The sequence below is a fragment of the Mesoplodon bidens genome, assembly GCF_964165515.1.
Source record: "Mesoplodon bidens genome assembly, chromosome: 1".
Taxonomy (NCBI): Eukaryota; Metazoa; Chordata; class Mammalia; order Artiodactyla; family Ziphiidae; genus Mesoplodon; species Mesoplodon bidens.
Genome location: NC_138176.1, coordinates 38937691 through 38964030, shown reverse-complemented (window position 1 = coordinate 38964030; position 26340 = coordinate 38937691). Strand labels below are relative to the sequence as shown.

The window sequence follows — 26340 nt, the reverse complement described above, 5'->3', positions numbered from 1 at the left end:
TTGAATTTGACAAAATAAGCTAGATGTTTTCACCTTATTGCTACAGATACATAACACTACCTCAGGAAGCCAAGCTGCTTTAACCAAAAAAGAAAAAGAAGGGACTTCCCTGGCAGTCCAGTGGTTAAGATTTCTCCTTCCAATGCCGCGGGTGCGGGTTCATTCCCTGGCGGGGGAGCTAAGATCCCACATGCCTCGCAGCCAAGAAACTGAAACATTAATCAGAAGCAGTATTTTAACAAATTCAATAAAGACTTTAAAAATGGTCCACATCAAAAAAAAAAATCTTAAAAAAAAAAAGAGAAAGAAAACTCAATGTACAAGTAGAGATGAAAAGGCCAAGTTTTGTAGTTGAGTGTCAGAAGATAATTTTGTAGGGTATTTTGAGTTTTCTAATTAATGCATTATGCATTGCATAAAGCATGCATGTGTATTTCAGTACCTAGGTTCTAGTCCAAGCTTATTTGAGAGTTTACAGCTTGCGGCTAGGACACCTTCTGTTTTCAAATGTCTGGCCTAGGCTTCTGCCTTCAAAAATTAAACGCTGGGAAGAAAGTTTTAAAATGTCATGAGCATAATAAAACATTATGCTTTGATCTTAACAAAGGTACTATTAGACAGTCACCCAACTCATTTATAAATCTGGATTTATTTCTTTAGAAAATTGTCCAATTTTCACACAGTTTCAAAGACAACACTTATAAATTACATGGCATGGTAATTTTGCGAAACTCTGACACCAAATTGAAGGTATACTGGCAATGTGTTGAAGGTATACTGATGTGTGAAGTTTCACTTGCTTTTTTTTCAATCCTCAGTCACCTGATAACTCAGTTCAATGTGAATGGATCTTAAATAATGTAGAAAGAGACGTTTAAGGGCTTCAGAATCTATATCTACATACAACTACTTCCCTCACAAAATATGTGCCTTAAGTCACTGTGCATAGTTCAATAAATATTCCTGGATTTGATTTTTATTAGATCTTTGTTCTGTTCAAGGATGGTAAATCTTTCATTCTTAGACTATATTTGTTACCACACGGTGTGGCTTAGTCCATGTCTAAAAATATTCATGATTCAGTCTTGCTTTGCAAAATTCAGTCATTTTTATTATTTTTTTAAAAATAAATTTATTTATTTATTTTTGGCTGCTTTGGGTCTTTGTTGCTGTGCGCGGGCTTTCTCTAGCTGCAGCGAGCTGGGCCTACTCTTCCTTGCAGTGTGCAGGCTTCTCACTGCGGTGGCTTCTCTTGTTGTGGAGCACGGGCTCTAGGCGCACGGGCTTCAGTAGTTATGGCTCACGGGCTCTAGAGCGCAGGCTCAGTAGTTGTGGCGCACGGACTTAGTTGCTCTGCGGCATGTGGGATCTTCCAGACCAGGGCTTGAACCTGTGTCCCCTGCATTGGCAAGTGGTTTCTTAACCACTGCGCCACCAGGGAAGCCCTCAGTCATTTTTAAATGTGCTTATTTCTGCTCTGTGTCACTGACAAAGGACTTGAGAGAGATATATTGATTTTCACAATCTCTCCTCTAGAAATATAATCCAGACACTACCTCATCATATAGCTCTATTTCTTGTAAAGAATTACTTTATCCAAATAATTTACAATAATAGTTTTAATTTTATGAATAAAAAATAAACAGTACTAACAAGATTAGTAACTGCCTTGCATTCACAAGAGAATCATAAAGCTATTTTTCAATAAACAACTTGATAGTTACATAATGTTTTTCAAAATCAAGACGGCTCTTATTTGTAAGTTGATAGCAAAACATCTAGAGGTATGCTGGTACACTGGCTCCTTGGAAAGGAAAACAAGGCTCTGACTTGTAGCATTTGCCAATATCTGTGGTGACAACTGATAGACGATTTTGTTGAAGCTGGAATATTTATATACGAATCTCTAAGCCGGCACACATACACACACCATTCTATACAAATGTGCATGCTTTGATTCTTCCTCTTACTACTCAAAGGAGCCTCAGAAGAACAGTTTTTCTCCTGGGGCAGGATATGGATGGGACAGCCTCTTTATAAGAGCAACACAACTGAAAACAGATAACATGGATAACGCTGATCCTCTCCTTCAGGAGAGACTGAGTTTGAAACATCACCCTTTTTTGACTGCAGTGGAGAATCCGACAGCTTTAGTGTTTCCGCTAGAAGGATTTTGACCACAGTGAACTCCACTGAGCAAAAAAAAATTAGAAATACAAAGCTTTTCCAAAACATTACCCATGGCAACCATAGTTATCCTCATACCATGGTGACCTCCAGATTGAGTGGTCCACAGACCAAGAGTCCAAGATGGAAATAGAATCCAGTCCTTTTTGTACTTCTTCATATGAGGTCATAATGATTATGATGCTTTCCTTAGCAGTAATTCAATCTGGGAAAATTTTAATCTCTGTGCAATATCCAGGGAACTCTCACCATGCTGAGGAGAAAAAGAAATCATAGCTATTTATCTCCAAGAAAATCAAATGTCAATGAAATGACAGTGTCATCCTATTAATGCTAGAACCGAATGACAGACAATGTTGACTGTCATTTGGTTCTAGCATTAATAGGATAACTTGATTCCTTAATGAGGACAATTGATTTGCTCTTAACAGCTTCAGAGGCAATTAATTTATGTCAACACAAAGCCAAAGTTAGAAGGTTATGATGATAGAAGAACCTCAGACCATGGTCCAAAGATCCTTACCTTGTTCTTTATCATGGGGTCTGCATGGGCTGCAAGGAGCACAGGGATGAGAGTCTGGTTTTTCATTTCGCAGGCATAATGTAGCGCAGTGCAGCCATACTGAAACACAAAGCATCGACATCATTCGGAATCCTTACACACTGCAGCATATGGCTTCTTTAGCAAGCACTTTTCATATTTTGTAATGTACAGCTAAGCCAAACAAACAGTCTGAAAACCATCTTTGTGGAACTATTTCATGCAAGTAAACTTTTGAGAGAAGAAAATGAGTGCAAAGGTTTGGGCCAAAAGGTGAAGACAAAACCTTATAAACAGGAAGAAGTTAGCCGATGGTACTCCTGTTATCACTGTTCTTACTGTCATTTGGATTTCTCTTTGACCTTTGTCCTTATCTTTCCTTAGTTTGCAGATGGGGCCCTTCTCACCAGGGGGTTGGGATCTTGGCTGCAGCAGCAGCTGTTAGGATTCATTGAGCACTTACTATGTGCCAGGCACTCTGCCCAGTGCTTCATATAATGATCCCTATAAGATTGCCAACAAACAGATGAAAGAATGCTCAACATCATTAATCATTAGAGAAATGCATATCAAAACTACAGTGAGATATCATCTCATACTGGTCAGAATGGCCATCATTAAAAAATCTACAAACAATAAATGCTGGAGAGGGTGTGGAGAAAAGAGAACCCTCTTGCACTGTTGGTGGGAATATAAATTGATACAGCCACTATGGAGAACAGTATGGAGGTTCCTTAAAAAACTAAAAATAGAACTACCATATGACCCAGCAATCCCACTACTGGGCATATACCCTGAGGAAACCATAATTCAAAAAGAGTCATGGGCCTCCCTGGTGGCGCAGTGGTTGAGAGTCTGCCTGCCGATGCAGGGGATACGGGTTCGTGCCCTGGTCTGGGAGGATCCCATATGCCGCGGAGCGGCTGGGCCCGTGAGCCATGGCCGCTGAGCCTGCGCATCCGGAGCCTGTGCCCCGCAACGGGAGAGGCCACAACAGTGAGAGGCCCGCGTACCGCAAAAAAAAAAAAAAAAAAAAAAAAAGAGTCATGTACCAAAATGTTCATTGCAACTCTATTTACAATAGCCAGGACATGGAAGCAACCTAAGTGTCCATCGACAGATGACTGGATAAAGAAGATGTGGCACATATATACAGTGGAATATTACTCAGCCATAAAAAGAAACAAAATTAAGTTATTTGTAGTGAGGTGGATGGACCTAGAGTCTGTCATACAGAATGAAGTAAGTCAGAAAGAGAAAAACAAATGCCGTATGATCCTTATAAGTAAGGACTAGTGATGTTCCCATTTTACAGATGAGGAAACTGAGAGTCCAGTAAGTTTTAAAACTTGCCAAAACTCACATAGGTAAAAAGTGGCAAGCCTAGGTTTACACATAGGCATTCTGACTCCAGCCTAACTACTGACAGTGGAATTTTGTAATCAGAGGCTGCATTTTTCTTAACTCCCCACTAGTGGTGGGGCAGTTCTTTTAAAAATATTCTATATTCAATAAAAATGTTATTCCCATGAGTTCAGTGACAGAATATAAACAATATCAAGGTTGCCTGACGCAGTAAAAAGGAAGGAAGGAAGGAGGGGAAGGAAGCAGAAACTAAATGTACAAGTGTTTCAGAAAATAAAGCGAGCAACTTTATAGTTGACAAGTACACTACCCACAAATACCATTTGCAATGTTATTTCAAAGTGACGAAAAATATAAACTTACACGATCTGTAGCATTAACTTCGACACCAGCGTTAAGTAGCATTCGTACAAGAGACTCATTCTGCTTTGTCTTTGATACCTATGACAAACAGCAAGCACCAGAACAAGAGAGGTTTATTTACAAACATTGTCTCCCTCTTACATCTGGACTACTCCAATCAATAGGCTTCATTTTAATCCCAACACCCCTACGCGTCTATGCCTCTTTCTTCAACTCTCCCCCACCTCCTCACTGCCCTTTAATATTAATTAGGTAAAGCCATGGTTGTCAGAGTGTGGTCCTGGAGTAACAGCATCAGCACCTTGGGACCTAAAAATGCAAAATCTGGGGCCCTACCCAACTCCTGCCAAATCCTACTAAGGATGGAGTCCAGGGGCCCGTCTTTCCCTTCCTTGCTCAAAACCCTTCTATAGCATCCCATTGCTCCGGGGGCAAAAGCAAAGCCTTCAGCCTGTGACAAGGTGCCATATATTTTGCCCTCCGCTTATGGCCCCAGCCATCTCATCCACAGCCCCGGCTCACCTTGGCCTTGGTTAGTCTTTCATTCCCACCAGGCTCCCCCGTGCCATAGAAGAGCTGCCCTGAATGCTTCTTCTGTCTAGAAGCCTCCTCTCTCCTCTTTGCCTGGTAAGTTCATCTTTAATATCTCCCTCCAGGAGGCTGTCCCTGACCTACCTCTCCAGGTGACACCCCTCTCCTCTGGGCTCTCCTAACACTGACCACCTCTCTCTACCAACTACCTCATAGGAACTTCACATGTGTTCTGTCACTATTGGATTAATGACTTATTCTTCACAATCCTCTAACTCTCATGAGGACAAGGACTATACCTGTTTAGTTCATCATTGTATTCCTAACGCCCAGCACAGTGTCTGACACGTAAAAGTCTATAATGAGTATGTGTTGAATGATGGAACACATGAATGAAATTAACTAGGCTCCTCAGAAACCCACTTTTCCTGCCTAGTTCCCTGAGATTCTGACCACAGGACACTTTGAGCATCCCCCCACCATCCTATTCCATTAGGGATCGTGGCTTTCTCTGCTCAGGTGGGCATGTCCTGGAGTTCAGCCCCTTTACCACTTAGGAAGCTCCACCCAGCTGTCTTCTCTTTGGGCTTCCCACCTATGTCAATGTCTAAACTGCTTTTCTCCTCCTATCTTCCTCTGATATAACACAGTCTTTTCTGATCCTTTCCCCTATCATTTCCTCTCATGTCATTTATTTCTTAGGCATCACAAATTTACAATTTCAGGCCCCATGAATTAAGATAAAACATGTGCAATCAGAGCTGAGTTATTCATAATAGTTCGTATATTTGCCCAGGGCTCCAGCTTTAAACATTTTACAGTCTTAGAGAGCAAGGTTGTGTGTCAACAAATTCTGAATGAGCCTTGCCAATCATAGTTGTGATTTTTTTTCTTCATAATCTCCAAAAAGGTTTGGAAATGAATGGCAGATTTACCCCACCCCAAAACTACAAATATTCAAGTGCTGTGTACTAAATACACAATTTTTCAAGAACCTTTCAAGGGTAAAAACAGAGTATGTGTTTATCAGTGAATTATAGTTTCCTCTCTCTCATAAATCCAAGCATCAAAATCAATGTTATCATATTTAATTATAGTTCTTCAAAATGTATAACATTTAATTACCCAAGGAGATAATAACATTACCTACTGGCAGATTTTGTTCTGGAGTTTATGTTAACAAGAATAACTAACACTCATAGTCTATTAGCAAGAAGAGACGGGAGTTGGTCATTTAACTGGAATAAATTACGTATCTGTTGAGTTATCTCTTGAAGGGAGAACTGGCCACAAGAGGAACCAGATGGGAAAAAAGTGAATGAGTCAGTGCAAACCTGTCGCTCTATTTGGAAAAAAATAAATAAATAAAATAAAAAACCTCAAGCTTCATCTTCTACTCATAATATGACTGCATTCCTATACCAACTACACCTTCCTTTATGTAAGCAGCTTACTGCATGCCAAAGATTCCTTCAAACATGAATAAATCTACCAAGGTGAGAGGTAGGCTTCAAATTCTCTATAAAGATCTCCTGTGTTTGTCAGTTTCTGGTGCAAATCTCCTGGGATCTGTTTTTTAACTCACACCAGGATGGGTCCTTAAAAATCAGAAACTCAAAAAGATATGTACAAAAATCTAAACTCTTCTTACAAAAAAAAAAGGAGAAAAGAAATAGCAGGGGTGCTTCCCTGGTGGCACAGTGGTTAAGAATCCGCCTGCCAGTGCAGGGGACACGGGTTGGAGCCCTGGTCCAGGAAGATCCCACATGCTGCGGAACAACTAAGCCCGTGCGCTACTGAGCCTGAGCTCTAGAGCCCGCAATCCACAACTACTGAAGCCCAAGCGCCTAGATCCCGTGCTCCGCAACAAGAGAAGCCACTGCAGTGAGAAGCCCGTGCACCTCAATGAAGAGAAGACCCCGCTCAGCGCAACTAGAGAAAGCCCACGTGCAGCAACGAAGACCAATGCAGTCATAAATAAATAAATAAATAGATAGATAGATAGATAAATAGATAAATAAATTTTGAAGAAAGAAAAGAAATAGTAGGGAGGGGATTCTTTTTAATATTCAGGATTTTTGCTTTTCCTTCGGAAGATTCTTAAGCAAATTTAATTTATTTTTCCTAATAAACATTGCACAGATTACTTTACCATTGACTGATTTACCTGGCTACCTTTCTTCTTGCTTTACTTCAGTCATAGCATTGCATGTATGTTAGAGATGCCATTTGTAGAATACAAACTAAGAGCTTACTTGTTACTATTTATTTACATCTCACCAACTTGGCAAAATTTAATGACTCATGCTGTTGATCTCTTACTCATTTATACTCATTTATCTTTTGCTCTCACGAGTGTTGTACTCACCATGAGGAAATAGCCAATAAGCAGGACAGGCATTAAGAGGATAATGAGTAGATAATCAAAGAAGGTAAATCTTTTCTTCACAGCATAATGCAAGCAGGTTCTCTGTTTCTAAAAAATTAAGAAAAGGCCTATTTATTAATAAAATATTATTTTAAATTGCATATTTTTAGATTACCCTATCAAAAACTTTAGTCCATGCTTTTTATTTTTGTGGTATCCATGGCCTTTCTTTCTGTGGAATAAATCTAATTAATAAACCCAGAATTCCATTGACCAGAATATTGAACACAGTACAGTCTAAAGAAAAAGTTGGGCCATAGAAAGACAAGTGAAATGTACATTTTATGAATCATCAAAAGATATATTCTCACATTCATTTTGGTTTGGGGAAAAAATATATTAAGATATAAACATAGGACAATTTAGTATGAAAAGCTATAATTACTCCTTAATCATCTATGGTACACAATTATTCATTTTGTGGTTTGTTTATAGGAAAATTTTAACCACACGGCAATTTTTCCATGTTCCTACATGAACACAAGCAGTGCCGAAAGAATGGAAATAACTGAATTTAATTCTTCAAATACATGAATAATTATCAGGTGACAGATTTAAGCTTCTAAAAATTGCGGGGGTTATAAAACCTCAGGGCCTCATAATCAAGCAAAGGTAGACCGAAACACGCACAAATAAGTGTAATGCAAAACAAGCTATGGTGACTGGAATTCCAACCAAATCAATGAGAAGAGAGGAAAGTCAGGAAGAAAAGAGAGGTTCATTTCTACTCTTCTTAAATAAGAGTATTTTTTTTTTTTTTTTTTTTTTTTTGTGGTACGCGGGCCTCTCACTGCCGCAGCGTCTCCCATTGCGGAGCACAGGCTCCGGACGCGCAGGCTCAGCGGCCATGGCTCACAGGCCCAGCCGCTCCGGGGCATGTGGGATTTTCCCGGACTGGGGCACGAACTCGTGTCCCCTGCATCGGCAGGCAGACTCTCAACCACTGCGCCACCAGGGAAGCCCTTAAATAAGAGTATTTTTGTTTTTCTAATGGTATCGGTGTTCTCTGTAAAAATTTTGCAAACTAGACAAGAGTATAAGGATAGAATTTAAAATCACACATTATCAAACAGCCCAGAGTTAACTGTTGATATTTTGCTGTATCTTCTTCCAGTCTTTAAAATGCATATATGTGGAATTTTTCAGTGTAGGATCATACTGCACATGCAAAATTATATCTGCTTTGTTTTCAGTTAACATGTAGAATATGTGCATTTTCTTATGCCATTTAATATTTTAAAACATGTAACTGTTATGGCTGCACTGTTTATCGTTCTATGGAGCTGTTCGAATTTATTTAGCCAAACCCTAACTGTTGAACGTTTCAAGTAATTTTAACTTTTCATTTTCACAAATAACGTTGCTTGAATCCTCATGTATAAAGCTTTGTCAACATTTCTAAATTTGTCCTTAGCATAAGTTTCATAAAATAGAATTCCTGGCATAAAAGGCATTGATGCCTCACACTGTATGGCTAAATTTTGCTCTGGTAAAATGATAATGATTTAAACTTCCTTCCTGATCAGCATTTGATTTTATGTCTTAATCCTGGTCAATCTGGCATACCAAAACAAACAAACAACACCACAAAAAGATATCTTTATGTTTTAGTTTAATTTGCTTTCCATACAATCCATCACTCTGTTAGGCATGTATGTACATCTGTACCAACACCAGAGCTTTTTGTTTGCTTGCTTTTAAGGCCTCTGTTTAGTACTTCTGAAGGTAACTCAAATATATATTTAAGAAACGGGAAAGCACCAATTCAGATTATTAATGTACAAGGATTAGTATTGGGGAAAATGGAAAAGATTAAACCTTTAAAAACCATTGAAAATATTTTTTAAATGGGCAGTTGCAAACCAAACACTTCTCATAAAATCTCTGCTAAGGAATCCACTGAAGTCCTTCCCAGGATTTCCATAAGCAGCCTGGCTCAGGTTCTCTGCAAAACAGAGATAAGCATGCCTCCTCAGCCCTGTCCCTGTGTTGACAAACATCTCCCTCCCTCAGCTTCCTAACCAGCAAGTCTCCTGAGAGGGCACAAACCCAGAGACATCTGTCTTGGCCACCCCATCTCACCACAAGGCCACACAGCTGGTTCCTCAGCTGGGTGCTGGGGCAATCATGTCACACTCCACTAAGCAGACTATCTGTTAGATTAACACAGCCGTGACTTGCTTTTAAACCCAACCCACAAAAAAAATAGGAAGCACAAACAAGAAAGTCCAGTAGTGGACTTCCCTGGTGGCACAGTGGTTAAGAATCCACCTGCCAGTGCAGGGGACACGGGTTTGAGCCCTGGTCCGGGAAGATCCCACATGCCACGGAGCAAATAAGCCCGTGCACCACAACTACTGAGCCTGCACTCTAGAGCCCATGAGCCACAACTATTGAGCCCATGTACCACAACTAGTGAAGCCCGCGGGCCTAGAGCCCGTGCTCCACAACAAGAGAAGCCACCGCAATGAGAAACCTGTGCACCACAATGAAGAATAACCCCTGCTGGTGGCAACTAGAGAAGACCCAATGCAGCCAATAAATAAATAAATAAATAAATAAATAAATAAAATTTTAAAAATTAAAAGCAAGTCCAGTAGTGATCCATTTTCTGATACTATATTATTACTCCCAATGAGCTAGACTTTAAAATGACTTGGAAGGGAGAAGTGGGGCCCTACAGGCTATTTCCCCTCATTGAATGTACTTGAGTGGGTACAGGGCATTCATAATTATTACAAAGAGTGACTTCTTATATTTACTTAGTGCACTTTAAATGTTGCCTTTACTATGATGCAGATACTGGATGTTCCCATGGGGTTCTGAAAGGATGTTCACAGCATGTCCAGCTCTTCCTTAGTTCTGAAGACTCCAAGTCAGCTAGTAATACATATTTAAGTATATTCTTCGTGCCTTTCTGTCTGGTTTCAAGCAGCCTCTGGTTCGTGAGCATATTTGTTCGTGGCAAATTTCTCACTGAAGTTTTTTTTATTCCACAAGCAAATTATAGGATCTTCTGGAGATCAGAACATTGACAGGTAGGTAAAAATCTAACTAATGAAATAGCACCACTGGGTCAATACTTGTTTTCCAGGAAATCTTTCCTTTTACTTCTGTAATAGTGAGGAAGAGGAGTAGAATGAGTGCACCATCTTTTTTTTTTTTTTTTAGAAACACAAGGACATAATTAGCCATGAAACCCACAAAATATGCCTGTTCATTGACCTTTTTTTTTTTTCTTTTTCTTTTTTTTTGCTGTATGCGGGCCTCTCACTGTTGTGGCCTCTCCCACTGCGGAGCACAGGCTCCAGACGCGCAGGCTCAGCGGCCATGGCTCACAGGCCCAGCCACTCCGCGGCATGTGGGATCTTCCCAGACCAGGGCACGAACCCGTGTCCCCTGCATCGGCAGGTGGACTCTCAACCACTGCGCCACTAGGGAAGCCCTGACCTATGTTTTAGTTTGCTTTTTAGCCTGGTAATATGGCCTCAGTGTGTGTCAGTCTCTCTAAAGTAAGGCCCCCCAAAATTGTTGGTATTAGGAGCTACAAACAATAAGCAAATGACATCCACTGCTTCCATTGGTGCGAGGAGAGAGGAACTACCATGGTCATGGCCTCACCTGGTTTTTGAGGTTCACATCAGCGTTTCTTCTCAGAAGGAAGGAAACGATTCTCAGGTGCCCTCGCCTGCAAGCGCAGATCAGGGGGGTGTCTCCATTAAAGCCATCTTGAACGTTGATACAGTTGCCGTCTTCCCTCACCCACTGGCACACTTGACCCAAGTCATTCTGATAGGCCGCCTGGCAGATGGGCTGAGGAGAGGAAAACAAAAGCAGGTTTTGAAATATGGGAATAATTAAACCACACCAAGAAAAAAAAAATCACCCGACACCTTAAAATTCCATGTTTCCAAATTGTAATCTACTGCTTTGTTGATGGGATTTGGGGTCTCATTTATGTCTAGCCATAAGTCTAGAACAAGGGTAGGGCCACCAGGGACCCCTTACTATTCCCTAAATTGCTTGGCACACAGGAATGTTCATTGAATGGACGAATTAGTGAAAAGATGGATGCAATATTGCCAACTCAGTAAGGAAATTGTGTGTTGAGTTCATGGATAAATGATGCCTGTCAGAAAAGCAGGTTTCTACTCAAGATAAAATCTGCATATCAGAGGAGTTTAGGGCACCACTAAGTTAATGGGACAAAGACACATGGCCCCCTGTACTCAAGGAAATCTGCACAGTGGGAAAGAGCTTTTTTAGACAAATAATATACAAATAAAGAATTATGTAATTAGCTGCAACTAGATGCTTTTTATTTTAGAAAGCATTATAAGGAGTTTTGCAAAGCACGATGGGAGTTAAACAGCAAGATCTGAGCAGACGTCATCTTGCCTACTTCCCCTCTCTTCTCTCCCTCTGGACTTCTCTCTTTTTTCCAATATCTCATGTTTAGTTTCTTCTACTGGGGCCTCTGCCCTTACTCTACAAAACAAACAAACAAACAAAAAACCAAAACAACAGCCACTTTTTCGTTTCTCTCTTCACCTGGCTAACTGCTAGCTCATCCTTCATGTCATAACTTATTTTCATTTTATCTATCTTTCCTGAGTCCAGCATTCCTTCACAGCAACTGACAAAACTATACCTCTTTTCTTAATTATTTATAATTGTGTGTTGCAAGCTACTGTGAACCAGGAGGGGTTGAGGCCACAGTGAGTGAGGGAAAGCACTGAAGTTCAGGCTATAAATTCCACATGAATAGAGGCTACTTCATTCCATTCACTGCCATAGCCCCAGCATATGTATAACACAGTACTGGGCACATGGTAGGCACACATTAAATAGTTTCAGATTGATTTTAATTAGACAGTATAAAAAAGCACTTAGAATTCCTGGCACATGAATGATGCTCAATTTATGGAGGTTATTATAATTGCTTATTTAGTATTAATTAAATTAATTAGCGATATCTGCCAGGAGGTAAAGAAGTGATGGTCAGAGCGGTTGCAGGAGAAATCAGAAAAAGACATGGTCCAGATGCAAAGGAGGCAAAGTTTTTTTTTTTTTAAGTTAGAAAATTAAATTAAATTACTAGACATCACATAGTGTTTTGCTGCATGAGGTATAAAAGCAGCTGAAAAGGTTCTATGCTGTTATAAACTCTGTCTCCACTAGGGGGCAGCTCAGGGTCATAAAAGCACTGACAACATAAGTCTATAGTCCGAGGGGAAGGAAAAAGTCTGTTAGATAGAATTAGCTCTATGGGAAAATCCTACTTCATTTTTTAAAAAATTTCACATACACCAATGAAAATTTGCCACTGATGACTACTACTCACGGGCTAGCACTTGGGAACTGATGGCCTTCTATGCAGAACTTGAAAACAGGTGGCTATAGAGTTAATTTTTCTGCTAAAAAGTAAAATGCCTTCCTGGCTCACTTAGACGTCACATACAAATTGTTAATTCTTCTTTTCCTAGCATTTTAATTTACAGTATTTCAAAAGCTGGATTTTTTCATGTAGTGATCTGGCTTTCCAGATTCTCTTTAAAAACTGAAAGATTTGGCAACACTGGGCCCACATGCACACAGGACACCACACAAAGCTCGCTCTGCTCGGGTGCCTCAAAATCTTCACTGAGAGTTAACCATAAAGAGGAAAGGAAAAGTGGAGAGTTTTCCTGCAAGAGTCGCAGGGGGTCTTGGAGTGTTTCTCAATCCCACCTGAGCAATATTACTTCCAATATTAACCTGACCTTATCTTCCCATCTTTCTTAGGCTGCCTATTTCCTAGACACACAGTTTCTGTGCTTAGCAATATCTGCTAAAAAAAAGTTTAAAAGTTTCAAGAAGGAAGATAGAGTTAAGAGAATCAAGTGCAAGATAAGATGGCTGGATTTGATCACTAAGGACCATTCAGAGATGAATTTCATAAGTGTCAGACAGAAGGCAGAATACAGGGGTCTGAGTTCGCGGTCTATGAAGAATTGGAGTGTGATCAGAGAGGAATTCATGGTAAGTTTGGTAGTGAAAGCTAAGCGGGAGCTAGTGAGTACCCAGAGGGCTGTAGCAGGGTCCAGCCAAAGTTCTGCACATTTATAGGCAAAGTGGTGGCTTCAAGTGGTTATAAATACAGGCACTGGAAGCAAACTTTCTGGTTCCAATCTCAACTCTGCCACGAAACAGTTATGTTATTTGGACAACTTACTTAAACAATTTGTGCTCAGCTTCTTTCTCCATTTAATAATCACATCTTCTTTATCAGGTTGCAGAAAGGATTAAGCGTGACTGTGTAGATGAAGCACATAACTCAGGTCTGACTCATAATAAACCCTCAATTAATGTAGGCTATTCTTATAGTTATTTTTTAAAAACATAGCTGCCAGTGAAGATGGGCAGAAGTGGTTATCAAATAAACAATTACTGAAAGAGAATGAAGAGATGATAGGATAGTGAAGAATTAACCTTACTAAACAATGACAGTTTGGTTCTAAAGCCAAAGCAAGGGAGGAAAGATAAATATTCAGGATAGAGAGAACTTTACATTAGCTGAATTTTTTGCCAGAAAGTCTGAGGTTTGATCTTCATGCCTTATGCTAACATGTATTTATCATCAATAAATAGATAGACATAGATATTCAATAAACAGCAATTATGTTTAAATACATGAATGGTTTAATGAAGTAGGGGAGCAAAATTTGCCACCCCAAAATGTGCCTCTTTGGCATGAGGATTAATTTAGGCTGATTATTTTTAAGAAACTGAAGACTCAGAAAGTCTTTTTACCTCTCTCTCAGCTGCCTAAAGAATTTAGATAAAAGATTCTCTGACATAAATCATGCCAATGTTTTCTTAGGTCAGTCTCCCAAAGCAATAGAAATAAAAACAAAAATAAACAAATGAGACCTAATCAAATTTACAAGCTTTTGCACAGCAGAGGAAACCATTATAAAAAAAAAAAAGTTAGCTTACACAATGGGAGAAAATATTTGCAAATGATGCAACCGACAAGGGCTTAATCTCCAAAATATACAAACAGCTCATATGACTCAACAGCAAAAAAACAAACAACCCAATTGAAAAATGGGCAGAAGACCTTAATATACATTTCTCCAAAGAAGACATACAGATGGCCAGTGGACACATGAAAAGATGCTCAACCTCACTAATTACTGGGGGAGGGATAAATTGGGAGATTGGGATTGACATATACACGCTACTATATATAAAATTGATAACTAATAAGAACCTACTGTATAGCACAGGGAACTCTACTCAATACTCTGTGATGACCTATATGGGAATAGAATCTAAAAATGGGTGGATATACGTATATGTATAACTGATTCAATTTGCTGTACAGCAGAAACTAACACAACATTGTAAATCAACTATACTCCAATAAAAATTAATTTTTTAAAATCACTAATTATCAGAGAAATACAAATCAAAACTACAATGAGGTACCACCTCACACCGGTCAGAATGGCCATCATTAAATAGTCTACAAATAGGGACTTCCCCTGTGGTCCAGTGGCTAAGACTCCGAGTTCCCATTGCAGGGGGCCTGGGTTCAATCCCTGGTCAGAGAACTAGATCCTGCATGCTGCAGCTAAGAGTTCGCATGCTGCAACTAAAGATCTCACATGCCGCAACTAAAAGATCCTGCATGCGGCAATGAAGATCCTGTGTGCTGCAACTAAGGCCCGGCTCAGCCCAATAAATAAATAATTTTTTTTTTTTTTTTTTTTTAGTCTACAAATAGCAAATGCTGGAGAGGGTGTGGAGAAAAGGGAACCCTCCTACACTGTTGGTGGGAAGGTAAGTTGGTGCAGCCACTATGAAGAACAGTATGGTGGTTCCTCAGAAAACTAAAAATAGAATTACCATATGATGCAGCAATCCCACTCCTGGGCATATACCTGGACAAAACTATAATTTAAAAAGATACATGCACCCCTATGTTCATAGCAGCACTGTTCACGATAGCCAAAACATGGAAACAACCTAAATGTCCATCGACAGATGAATGGATAAAGAAGACATGATACATATATACAGTAGAATACTACTCAGCCATTAAAAAAGAACAAAATAATGCCATTTGTAGTAACATGGATGCAACTAGAGATTATCATACTAAGTGAAGTAAGTCAGAAAGAGGAAGACAAATACCATATGATATCACTTATATGTGGAATCTAAAATATGGCACAAATGAACATGTCTACAAAACAGAAACAGACTCACAGACTGTTGGTTGAGATCAGACTGTGGTTGCCAAGGGGCAGAGGGGAGGAGGGGGATGGACTGGGAATTTGGGGTTTGTAGATGCAAACTATCACATTTAGAATGAATAAACAACAAGGTCCTACTGTACAGCACAGGGAACTATATCCAATCTCCTGGAATAAACCATAATGGAAAAGAATATTAAAAATAAGAATGTATACACGTGTAAAACTGATTTACTTTGCTATACAGCAGAGACTGGCACAACATTGTAAATCAACTCTACTTCAATTAAAAAAAAAGTGGGTGTGAGGGGGCCCTGTTCTGGAATAGAGCTTTCAGCAGAGATCTCTGCAAAGAGTATGGGGGAAACTCAGCAGGGCCTAAAGATCAGAGTCCACCCTGTGTCCCATTGTCTCTGCAGGCCCAGCAAACATTTATTTACCAAACATTTGCTTTTTCATCTTTTGTGAATTACCTTCCTCCGCTTCAAAGTCCCAAATCACTACCCCCAACACCCTCTCCGTCTTTAGCTGAAGATGGTATTTAACGTGAGGGTTTCAGCCATTTTGGTGAGTTATTCAGTTTTCCTGGGTCTCTCCCAAGTATACATGTTATTAAACTTTTGTTTGATTTTCTCCTATTAATCTTCCTCATGTCCATTTAATTCATAGACCAGCCAGAAGAAGAGGAAGGGTACATGCCTGGCTTTCAAAATAGCTGATAACTGGGTGCTAGAGGCCCACCCCAGTCCCACTTTGTATCTCCCTTTTCCAGGCCCTAAAATTTAAGAAGTGCCTCTGGGGAGCACAAGACACATTCAGTTTGTTGATGATTAACTAAACTATTCTGTATGGGTTATTTAACATAACCGTGTTTTACACTGCTCCAAGTAAAATAGATATCACAGCTGGAAAAATATTTGACATTATTTTAGTACCATGGAGGAATCTGAGCTGTTTGCACTGTAATAGAGGTCTTGTAAAGCAAAGTTTCCCCACCATCCCCACTTTCAGTATTGCTTCCCCTGAAGTGTAGTGGTTCCTCCCTAACTGTCAGTCTAAAGAAAGAGACTTTGGAACTCTGCCTTGATAAGTTGCTTATTAACCATCTCCACGCTGAAGCTCCCCCCATTTAAAATGTTCCCTAACAATTTCTGAGGAGAATCTGTGTTTTTTTGTTTTTGTTTTTTGGGTTTTTTTTTGCGGTACACGGGCCTCTCACTGTTGTGGCCTCTCCCGTTGCGGAGCACAGGCTCTGGGCACGCAGGCTCAGCGGCCATGGCTCACAGGCCCAGCTGCTCCGCGGCATGTGGGATCCTCCCGGACCGGGGCACGAACCCATGTCCCCTGCATCGGCAGGCGGACTCTCAACCACTGCGCCACCAGGGAAGCCCATAAGAATCTGTGGGTTTTGATGCAACACGGTTCAGATGGTGTACAAGATAAACGTGTACACTAATGAAATGTCTTCCCAGAAAAGGCAAGAAGATGTTTTCTTCCTCTTCAACTTAGGAAATCTTAGGGAATAATAATGAAGGTTTTATTTTATTCGTACAATAAATCTCAAGCCTTTCCTTCTGATGACTCATTTCTTCACATACTGTGATTTAAATTTCTTAGTAAATTCTTTCTTTCAGATAAATAAAAAAGGCACAGGAATTTTTTTTTTTTTTTGTCTTAGGTCCACTTAGCCTTTATGTAACGTAAAGGACAGTCCCAGCAGTGGTTGGATTATGAGGATAGTAAGAGTGAAGGGGAAATCAAGGAAGGGCACACATTTATCTATTTTCTATTCCTTCTCCAACAAGGTCTTTTTGAGAACATGATGTTGTCTTCACGGCCAGGAAGTTAAAGAAGCTTCATTACCACTCTTGAGACCTGAGAAGCTCTGAGGCCAGGGCAGGGCAAGAAAGCCTTTGCCTCCAATCACGAGGAGAAAGGGCAGAGGAAGGGTGGGTTCTAGCTGCTTGATCTAGCAAATCGGAGGCCCTGATATCTCCCTACTACCTCAGACCACCAAAGACGTAAATGCAGGGCTTTGAGGAAGCAGTAGTGTCACTCTCACTGCCTCCTGGGCTCTAGGACTTTCTGCCAAACAATGGCTGCCCAAGGGTGGGGATGACCTTGTTAAACTGACATTATTTAGAATTACTGGAGCACCGTGATGACAAAAAGCAAATCAACCTTTAGTCAGTATTATTAGTCTCTAAATTCAGAATAGAAAATAAAACTTCTGATTGCCTGTACCTAGATGAACTGCTCTCACCCATACCTTTCATATACCACTCAGTTATTCCAACTGGCCCAACTTCCCATGCTTCAGATTCTCCATACATAACACCCCTTGTCTGGAACACTCTCCCCAAGATTCCCAAGACTAGATTCATATTCCTCAGAGTTCAGCTCGAATGTCACTACCTCATTGGAGCCTTTCAGGTCAAATCTAATTACATATATACAGTCCTCTTATATACTCTCTCTTTATCCTGTTGCTTCCTTGATTTCTCTTTTCACTACTTACAATTATTTTTTTTAAATTTGTATATTCATTTTACCTTGGTAGCTCCAAGAGGTCAAGATCTACTCTTATTTATTTATCACTATGTACCAGGAGCTAGCATGTGCCAGGAATACAGTATGTGATCAATAAATATTGTTGATTAAATAAATGGATGACTGAGTGAATGAATAAATATTTACAAATGTTTAGTGCCAGTTTCTGTTCATACAATGAAGTTTTCATTTCCTTTTTAAAATGTGATTTAGTACCACATTATCACTTGTAAAATACTTAAAATATACAAGGAAAGAATCAAGAAATCAATTGGGATAGAAGCTATTTGGTGCTCTTTTTTAAATATACAATGCTAGGGCTTCCCTGGTGGTGCAGTGGTTAAGAATCCGCCTGCCAATGCAGGGGACACGGGTTCGAGCCCTGGTCTGGGAAGATCCCACATGCTGCCGAGCAACTAAGCCTGCGAGCCACAACTACTGAAGCCTGCACACCTAGAGCCCATGTTCTGCAACAGGAGAGGCCACCACAATGAGAAGCCCGCACACCGCAGTGCAGAGTGGCCCCTGCTCGCCGCAACTAGAGAAAGCCTGTGCACAGCAACGAAGACCCAACACAGCCAAAAATAAATAAAATAAAATAATTTTTTTAATAAATAAATAAATAAATATACAATGCAAAATCTTGAAAGGATTCAATACACAAACTAAGTAGAGATTGTGAGCGGAGCATTTTTTTCAATTGCCTTTGCCTTTCCTTTTCCCTTATCATCGAAGGACACAATGTTTCATGCTGAACCCAACCTCACCCAGCTATCTTGTTTTATATATCAAAACTGTGACCAGAAGAGGTTAAGTGATTTACCCCAACTGCCCCGAGTTTCTGGCACAATAGGGACTAAATTCTAGGTTTCCTGGATTTCCAGTCCAATGGCCTTCCCATTCATTGCATCTCTATTCCTGTTCCCCCTGAGTTCTCCTCCTCGATGGTACCAGCTCTCCCAAAAAGCCCTGCTCAGCCTAAATTGCTTTCTCTGGACACTGTATATTTCAGTATGATCCCCCTCTTCTTTAAACCATATGCCCTTTTTCTATGGTAACATCTTCCTATCTGAAAAACAGATATATTCCTAAAACATTAATATTAAGAGTGTGTGTATGTGTGTATGTGTGTATGTGTGTGTGTGGGTACCACTGTTCATAGGTAACTTTAACATTAAACTTTCCAAAGTTTAAAGGGAGATATCATTGTAATATAATTTTCTAGATATTCCTTTTAAGGTCTTGTTTCCCCAGCTGACAAGGACAAGAGCCTGGAGGAGATTCTATAGGTTTCCTAAGCACAAATTCTTGAGCTCTTTAAGTTCTTATACAACTTCCTTCTTTCTAATTTTTGTAATACTTTGCAGTGTGCAACACTTCTCTACAGGGTGGGAGTAAAATGTACCTCATTGGAACCTGGATTTAGTTTACCCTATTCTTCTAACAAAGGGAAAAGGACAATAGTGTAATTTCGTGGGAAGAGCGCTGGCAGAAGAGCAGAGTGGTTAAGACCAGCTTACTTATGGAGGGTGACATGCCTGTTGAGAGAGCTTTAGGGAAAGAACTTAGCATGTTCCTCAGGACATGAGCACAATTTCCCTGAATGTACACAGGTCTCTAGCCAGTAAGTACTTTTTAGCTGCATAACTCTAGGCCAGTTCCTGAAACTATCTTTGCCTCAGTTTTTTCACTTGTAAAATAAGGATAATCATAGTGACTCTCTTATATGGTTGGGTGAGTATTAAAAGAGTTAATACAGTTAAAATGTTTAGAACACAGCCAGGCACATAATAAAGGCCTAATTAAATACTTGTTATTATTGTAAATAGTATGAACAGATATGTGTGATAAGGGTTTAAATCAGTGGTCCCCAACCTTTTTGGCACCAGGGACCCATTTCATGGAAGACAGTTTCTCCATGGAGAGGGGGAGGGGGAGATGTTTTCGGGATGATTCAAGTACATTACATTTATTGTGCACTTTATTTCTATTATTATTACACTGTAATATATAATGAAATAATCATATAATTCACCATAATGCAGAGTCAGTGGGAGCCCTGAACTTGTTTTCCTGCAACTACATGGTCCCATCTGGGGGTGATGGGAGACAGTGACACCTGAAGTCTCTTGCTTATGTCCAGTCTGCTCTGTAAGATGCAGCTTAATTGTCTCTTGCCACTCACTGATAGGGTTTTGATATGAATCTGAAAGCAATTAACTTATTATGATCTCTGTGCAGTCAAACCTCTCTGCTAATGATAATCTGTATTTGCAGCAGCTCCCCAGCACTAGCTTCACCTCAGATCATCAAGCATTAGATTCTCATGAGGAGTGCACAGCCTAGATCTCTCACATGGGCAGTTCACAGTAGGGTTCGTGCTCTTATGAGAATCTAACGCGGCCACTGATCTGACAGGAGGCGGAGCTCAGGCAGTAGTGCAGGCGATGGGGAGCGGCTGTAAGTACAGATGAAGCTTTGCTCGCTTGCCTGCCTGCCCACCACTCACCTCCTGCTGTGCGGCCTGGTTCCTAACAGGAGTTGGGGATGCCTGGTTTAAATGAATCAGCCCTGTTTAAAAGTCTGGCCTGCATAGCTGGGGGTGCTCAATCCAAGCTTAGTTCTCTCACTGAGCTCTAAGCATATCCTCTACTGCAGAGGTTAGGACCCACTCTGGGACACTCCCTCATTCTCACCTTCTTTTTTACAAATATATTAGAAACAACATAAATGTCCATCGATGAACACATGGGTAAAGAAGATGTGGTACATATACACAATGGAATATTATTCAGCCATAGAAGGAACAAAATTTTACCATTTGCAAAAACAAAGATGGACGTTAAGGGTATTATGTTAAGTGAAGTCAGACAGAAAAAGATAAATGCCACATGTTCTCACTTTTATGTGGAATCTAAACAACAACAATGAAAAATGACAAACAAACAAGCACACACACACACACACAAATAAGCACATGAATATAGGGAATAGATTGGTGGTTGCCTGAGACAGGGCAGGAGGTCGGAGGTGTGAGAAATAGGTGAAGGGGGTCAAAAGGTGAAAATTTCTAGTTATAAAATGAATAAGTCATTGGGATGTAATGTACAGCATGGTGACTGTAGTTAATAATACTGCATTGCATGTTTGAAAGCAGCTAGGAATGTGGATCTTGAAAGTTAACATAAAAAAAAATGTGTGGGCTTCCCTGGTGGCGCAGTGGTTGGGAGTCCACCTGCCGATGCAGGGGACACGGGTTTGTGCCCCGGTCCAGGAGGGTCCCGCATGCCGCGGAGCGGCTGGGCCTGTGAGCCATGGCCGCTGAGCCTGCGCGTCCGGAGCCTGTGCTCCGCAGCGGGAGAGGCCACAGCAGTGAGAGGCCCGCGTACCACAAAAAAAAAAAAAAAAAAAAAAAATGTGTGATGACAGATGTTAATGGATTTATTGTGGTGATCATTTTGCAATATATACAAATATTGAATCATTCCTTTGTACACCTGAAACTAATATAATGTTATGTCAATTATACCTCAATAAATATATATATATGCTATATATATAATAGCATAACTATTAGCAATGCAAGGCTGTAGAGGGTAGCAGAATATTCACCCCAATTTACACCTCTTAGTGTAACAGTTATTTTGAACTAAAGGCAATTGAGAAGAAGCAGATACAAAGACTGTTCTCTGTCCTCCCCCTCTTTAGCTAAAAGCAGGACATAAATATGTGAAGGTGTTGCCCCTTCTTTGTCTACTAGGAAGGACAAAATTACCTTTGTCAGCCCAGAGAAGTCACCAAAGTAAACTACAGAGAAAAATTTCTAACTAGCCCTTGTCTTCCATTAGCTCCCCTACATATTTGCCTTCCCTCAATTTGCTGCCTTAGAAACTCCAAGTACTTTTCCTTTGTCTTGCCACTCCTCTAAAAATTTATTTTTCTTTTGTTAAGATGCTATGTGAGCCCAAGTTCTAAGTACCTCTGAGTTACTCAAAGTAGTATCAATTGTGATACTGAGTTGCATGGAAACATCATTTCTCCCAACACTACTTAAGACTATTGAGAAATAAAATATTGCCTGCCATATGAGTAAACAAAGGATGTCACAGTCATCAGCAATTGCGGTCACCACCAGCCACCAAAGGTGAGTCGGTGAGCCCCGAGGGAACTCAGGCAGGAAACAAATACCTACCATCTAGCAGCCATCAGACTGCAGCCACTCCAATGGTGAGCCCTGTGGAAACTCAGGATATGAAAACACAGGATCCTGGCCCCATGTAGCTGAGGTGCATATCAAAGGAGTGATTTTAGTGAGCCCAGACTCTTGCATCTTCCCATACACAGAAAAGCACTAAATTCCTTAACTTGACGTATCTAGTTTTCTTTTATTAACAGTAACTTTTTCTTCCTACTACCTGCCCTTTGTTGCAAAACTCCTATCTGTCCTAGCTCACCCTCGCCTCCTTGGAGCAGTTTTCTCAGGGTTATTTGAGATGCTGCCTCCCGGGCTTGAAGTCCTCAGTGTGTCTGCTGAATAAAACATAACTCTCAATTTTTAGGTTGTGCATATATTATTTTAGCTGACACTATTCTTTGATTCAATGTTAATTATGAGCTTTGAATAATTACTTATGAGCTTCTAGGTAAGTTAGGGTCTTTTAGGGGTGTGTGTATACGTGTGTGTGTGTGTGTGTGTGTGTGTGATTGTTGTATTTGCCTTCAAATATCATAGTAGATTCCACATTTCTTTGTCCTCAATATATCTGAAAAGTGAAAAGTTCATTCCACTTCCGGGGATATTCTCACTGATACTTATAATATCAATGCCTTGCCTTGACTCAACCACTTGCCAAATCCACACCCCATCAACAAACAATTACACTGCTCACGCAAAGACCGTAAGTAATCATTTCCAGGACCTAGACTGTAGACTATAGTCTGGCTTCGCACAGCCTCATCCAGGGCCAGCAGCATATTGCAGAGCTGAAATGCATTATCTTATGCCCCACCCAGACCTATAGAATAATAATCTGCATTTGAACAAGATCTTTTGAGTGATCTGTAGGCACATTTAAATTTGAAAAGCACTAGCCCAGAGCAGTGTTTCTCTCCCAGGGGTGGTAAACTGATCACCTACATCAGAATCACTTGGGGGGCTCCCCTAAAAAGTAGGTTTCTGAACCGTACCTCAAACTGAGTGAAACAGACTCTGGGGTAGGGGCCCTTGAAACTGCATTTTCAACAAGTTCCACTTTCTGGTGCTTAGGCAATCTAGGGTTTAAGAAAGGCCAGGGTAGCATTTTAGAACATTACATGTGTTGACATTTTCATATATGTGAGTTCTTCACTAGCCTAAAGTCACTGGGCAAGACATATCTAGAAATATAAACTAATCAAAGAAAAGCTGACTACAGAAAGACACACCCACACACACCCCTGGCATTCGACATAACTGCCAACATTGAGAAACTGCCTTTAGTCTTAGAAGAAGCACCCAGAGAGGTTCTGTTGAGCATCTGCAATGAAAGGTGGACCGACAGGTTATTTGTGTCAGAGAGGAAAGGGAGCAAATCATGAATAATAACGTCATTACACCTCTTGGACTCTTGTTTAAACAGCACTCTCTTGTACTCCTTTGAAACATCGTTAAAAATCTATTTGATTCTAATAGGTTGCTCTCAATACAGGAAAAAGCATTTCTGTATCCATCAGCTGTGAAAAGAAAAGACTCAAAATATCAAAACTACATTCTGTTTTTATCCTTCTTCTATACAGGGATAGACTTTATTAGTAATTGCTAGAGATGAATCTCCTTTCAAATATCAAGCGGAAAGGCATTACTCTATACACACATTCCCATAAAAGAGCCAAGCTATCTTTAGTCTGTTTAGAAAATCCAGTTGAAGACAATTTTTACTTGTCCTCTGGATGTTTGACATCAGAAAACACAACTCCATTAACTCCCTTTTCATAAATTTCATTTTACAGATCCAAATTACCCCCTCAAACATCTGGACATCATGACATGTATACTATATGGCTCTCTACTAGCTACTATCTAGCTAAAGTTTTAGGATTGCAAAATAATTTGCCTTAAAATATTAAAATATCAAAAAGACTAGCACACTGGACTTTGTTTTGACTTAATGCTCTTACAGAAAGTTAGACAGACGAAAAGGAGACATTAATAGGGATAGGAAATTCCATCTGAAAAGCATAAGCGATTTTTAACATCTTGGGAATCTTATTTCCAGAGAAGTTACGTACCTCAGAGTATAGGATTCCCATGCTGGTCCTTCACAGACTTATTTCACAGCTTCTTGAATCTTCTGGAGGTATTTCCAATTAACATCAAAATCCTTCCCAGTCAAGAGAAAGGTCCCTAGAAGCCCAGGTCGGTGGCAAGTCCTTTCTTTCCACACCTGTGAGTGTTCTTCCAGCAGCCTACACAGCAACACACCTTCCAGAGAGCCCAACCCAATGAAACAAGGGCATTAGTTTACCGTGTAATGAATCACCCAAGTTGTGCATCATCTAATGTTACAACCCCGAGGAACCGGTTTCTGAGTCATACCTACTCTGCCAGTGGTGACATGTGGAAAAAAGGAAGCAAAGATGAGGGGGGAAGAAAAGTTCTCACACGGGCAGAAAGGACTCAGGGCTCAAAACAGGATACTGTGTTTAGGACATTTCCTAATTGAAATCTGGTTTTCAGTGGCTATTGAGAAAGGCTAAGTGCAAACAAACTCCCTTGTTAGAACCATATATGTCTGCATAGGACTTGACCTTCATGAAAAATAATCTTTAAAACTGATGGATTATTGCTATCTTTATGCACACATAAGTTTATTTATTATTCCTTGATATTTTTTATTACTATAGACTAATTAAAATAATAAAGTCAATTTATGAGCTATAGTATTTTATATACATAAATGTGCTCATAATCACATTCAAGGGCATCTTTGAGTAAAGTTTGAGCAACTCAAATTAAAAAACCTAAACTTTTCGAAATATCAGTCCCATTTACATTCTAGTGAATTCAATTATACTAAAAGGTTTAAATTATACTTACAGTATTACCATATTTGATTTTCCTTTATAAGCACTTTAATTCTGAGCCTAGAGTAATACTTTCCCAGCTAAATAATCTTGTAAATCTAATAAACTAAACTTACTCTAATATAATAAATATTAAGTCATCATAAACATTCTAATACTGTTTTCAAATTTAGTCAGTTTATAACATTCCATTTTAAAATCATAAGTCTAAAATCAATTATTCTATTATATATCAATTACTCTCTTATACATTTTAAATGGAAACACCAGGCCACTTGGTCAAACATGCTAACATGCCAAGTCTCTTAAACATTGTAGATATTTTATATACCAAATATGATACCAAATATTCACACATTTTCTCTGAACTTAACACAATCACAGCAAAGTGCTAAACTTTCCCAGAATTAAAACACCCATACACACATCCATGAGAGAAAGCGTTCAACCATCCCAAGCAAACTGATGTGATCGGTTAAGGTTCTTTGTGGCCAAGATTTGGTGCCAGGATCCAAGGCCTGAGCCTTGGATATATATATATATATATATATATATATATATATATATATATATATATATATATATATGAGCCTATATATATATATGACTTAGCTTTGGGGCCAACCTCCCAGGACTTTTAAGAATTAGCTAATTCTTCTGTTGGAGACGGAAGCCTGCAATACCCACTAAGATTGCAGCTGACTTCCTCTTTGGCTTAGTTTCATTTTGCATTTCTTTATTTCCTAAGACATTTAAGTGTCTTTCCCACTGACTTAAATCCTTCACTCTTCTGCAAATCTCTCGTAATCCCCTTTAGCTTTCTTTGTAACCTCTTCTAACTAATTTGTAGTTTATGCAAACTCTTTTCACCCTAACTGAACTCAAAAGTCTTTAGGGAATTCCCTGTCAGTCAGTCCAGTGGTTAGGACTCTGCGCTACCACTACAGGGGACACGGGTTCAATCCCTGGTCAGGGAACTAAAATCCTGCCTGCCATGTGGTAAGGCCAAAAAAAAAAAAAAGGAGTCTTCCCTAATTTCTTATCAGGACCACAACTCCTCTATTTGGATT

At 39.8% G+C, this 26340-nt stretch overlaps 1 protein-coding gene across 1 annotated transcript; it reads right to left on the bottom strand.

Moving 5' to 3' along the window:
• Positions 1-636: 636 nt before the first annotated feature.
• ANKRD22 (ankyrin repeat domain 22) lies at positions 637-24691 on the bottom strand. Its single transcript, XM_081241504.1, has 6 exons — positions 24476-24691; positions 11037-11228; positions 7356-7463; positions 4457-4534; positions 2711-2809; positions 637-2440 (listed from the first exon to the last, which is right to left on the bottom strand). The coding sequence occupies exons 1-6, from the start codon at positions 24494-24496 to the stop codon at positions 2363-2365; spliced, it is 576 nt and encodes a 191-aa protein (XP_081097630.1). The 5' UTR covers positions 24497-24691; the 3' UTR covers positions 637-2362.
• Between the last annotated feature and the right edge of the window lie 1649 nt (positions 24692-26340).

Excerpts from the sequence above, each read along its gene's own strand:
- ANKRD22 (XM_081241504.1), bottom strand. The coding sequence starts at position 24,496 with ATGGGAATCCTATACTCTGAG. Across the intron at positions 11,229-24,475 it reads TGGGAATCCTATACTCTGAG|CCCATCTGCCAGGCGGCCTA; the intron begins GTACGTAACTTC and ends TCCTCTCCTCAG. Across the intron at positions 2,441-2,710 it reads ACCCCATGATAAAGAACAAG|CATGGTGAGAGTTCCCTGGA; the intron begins GTAAGGATCTTT and ends TTTTCTCCTCAG.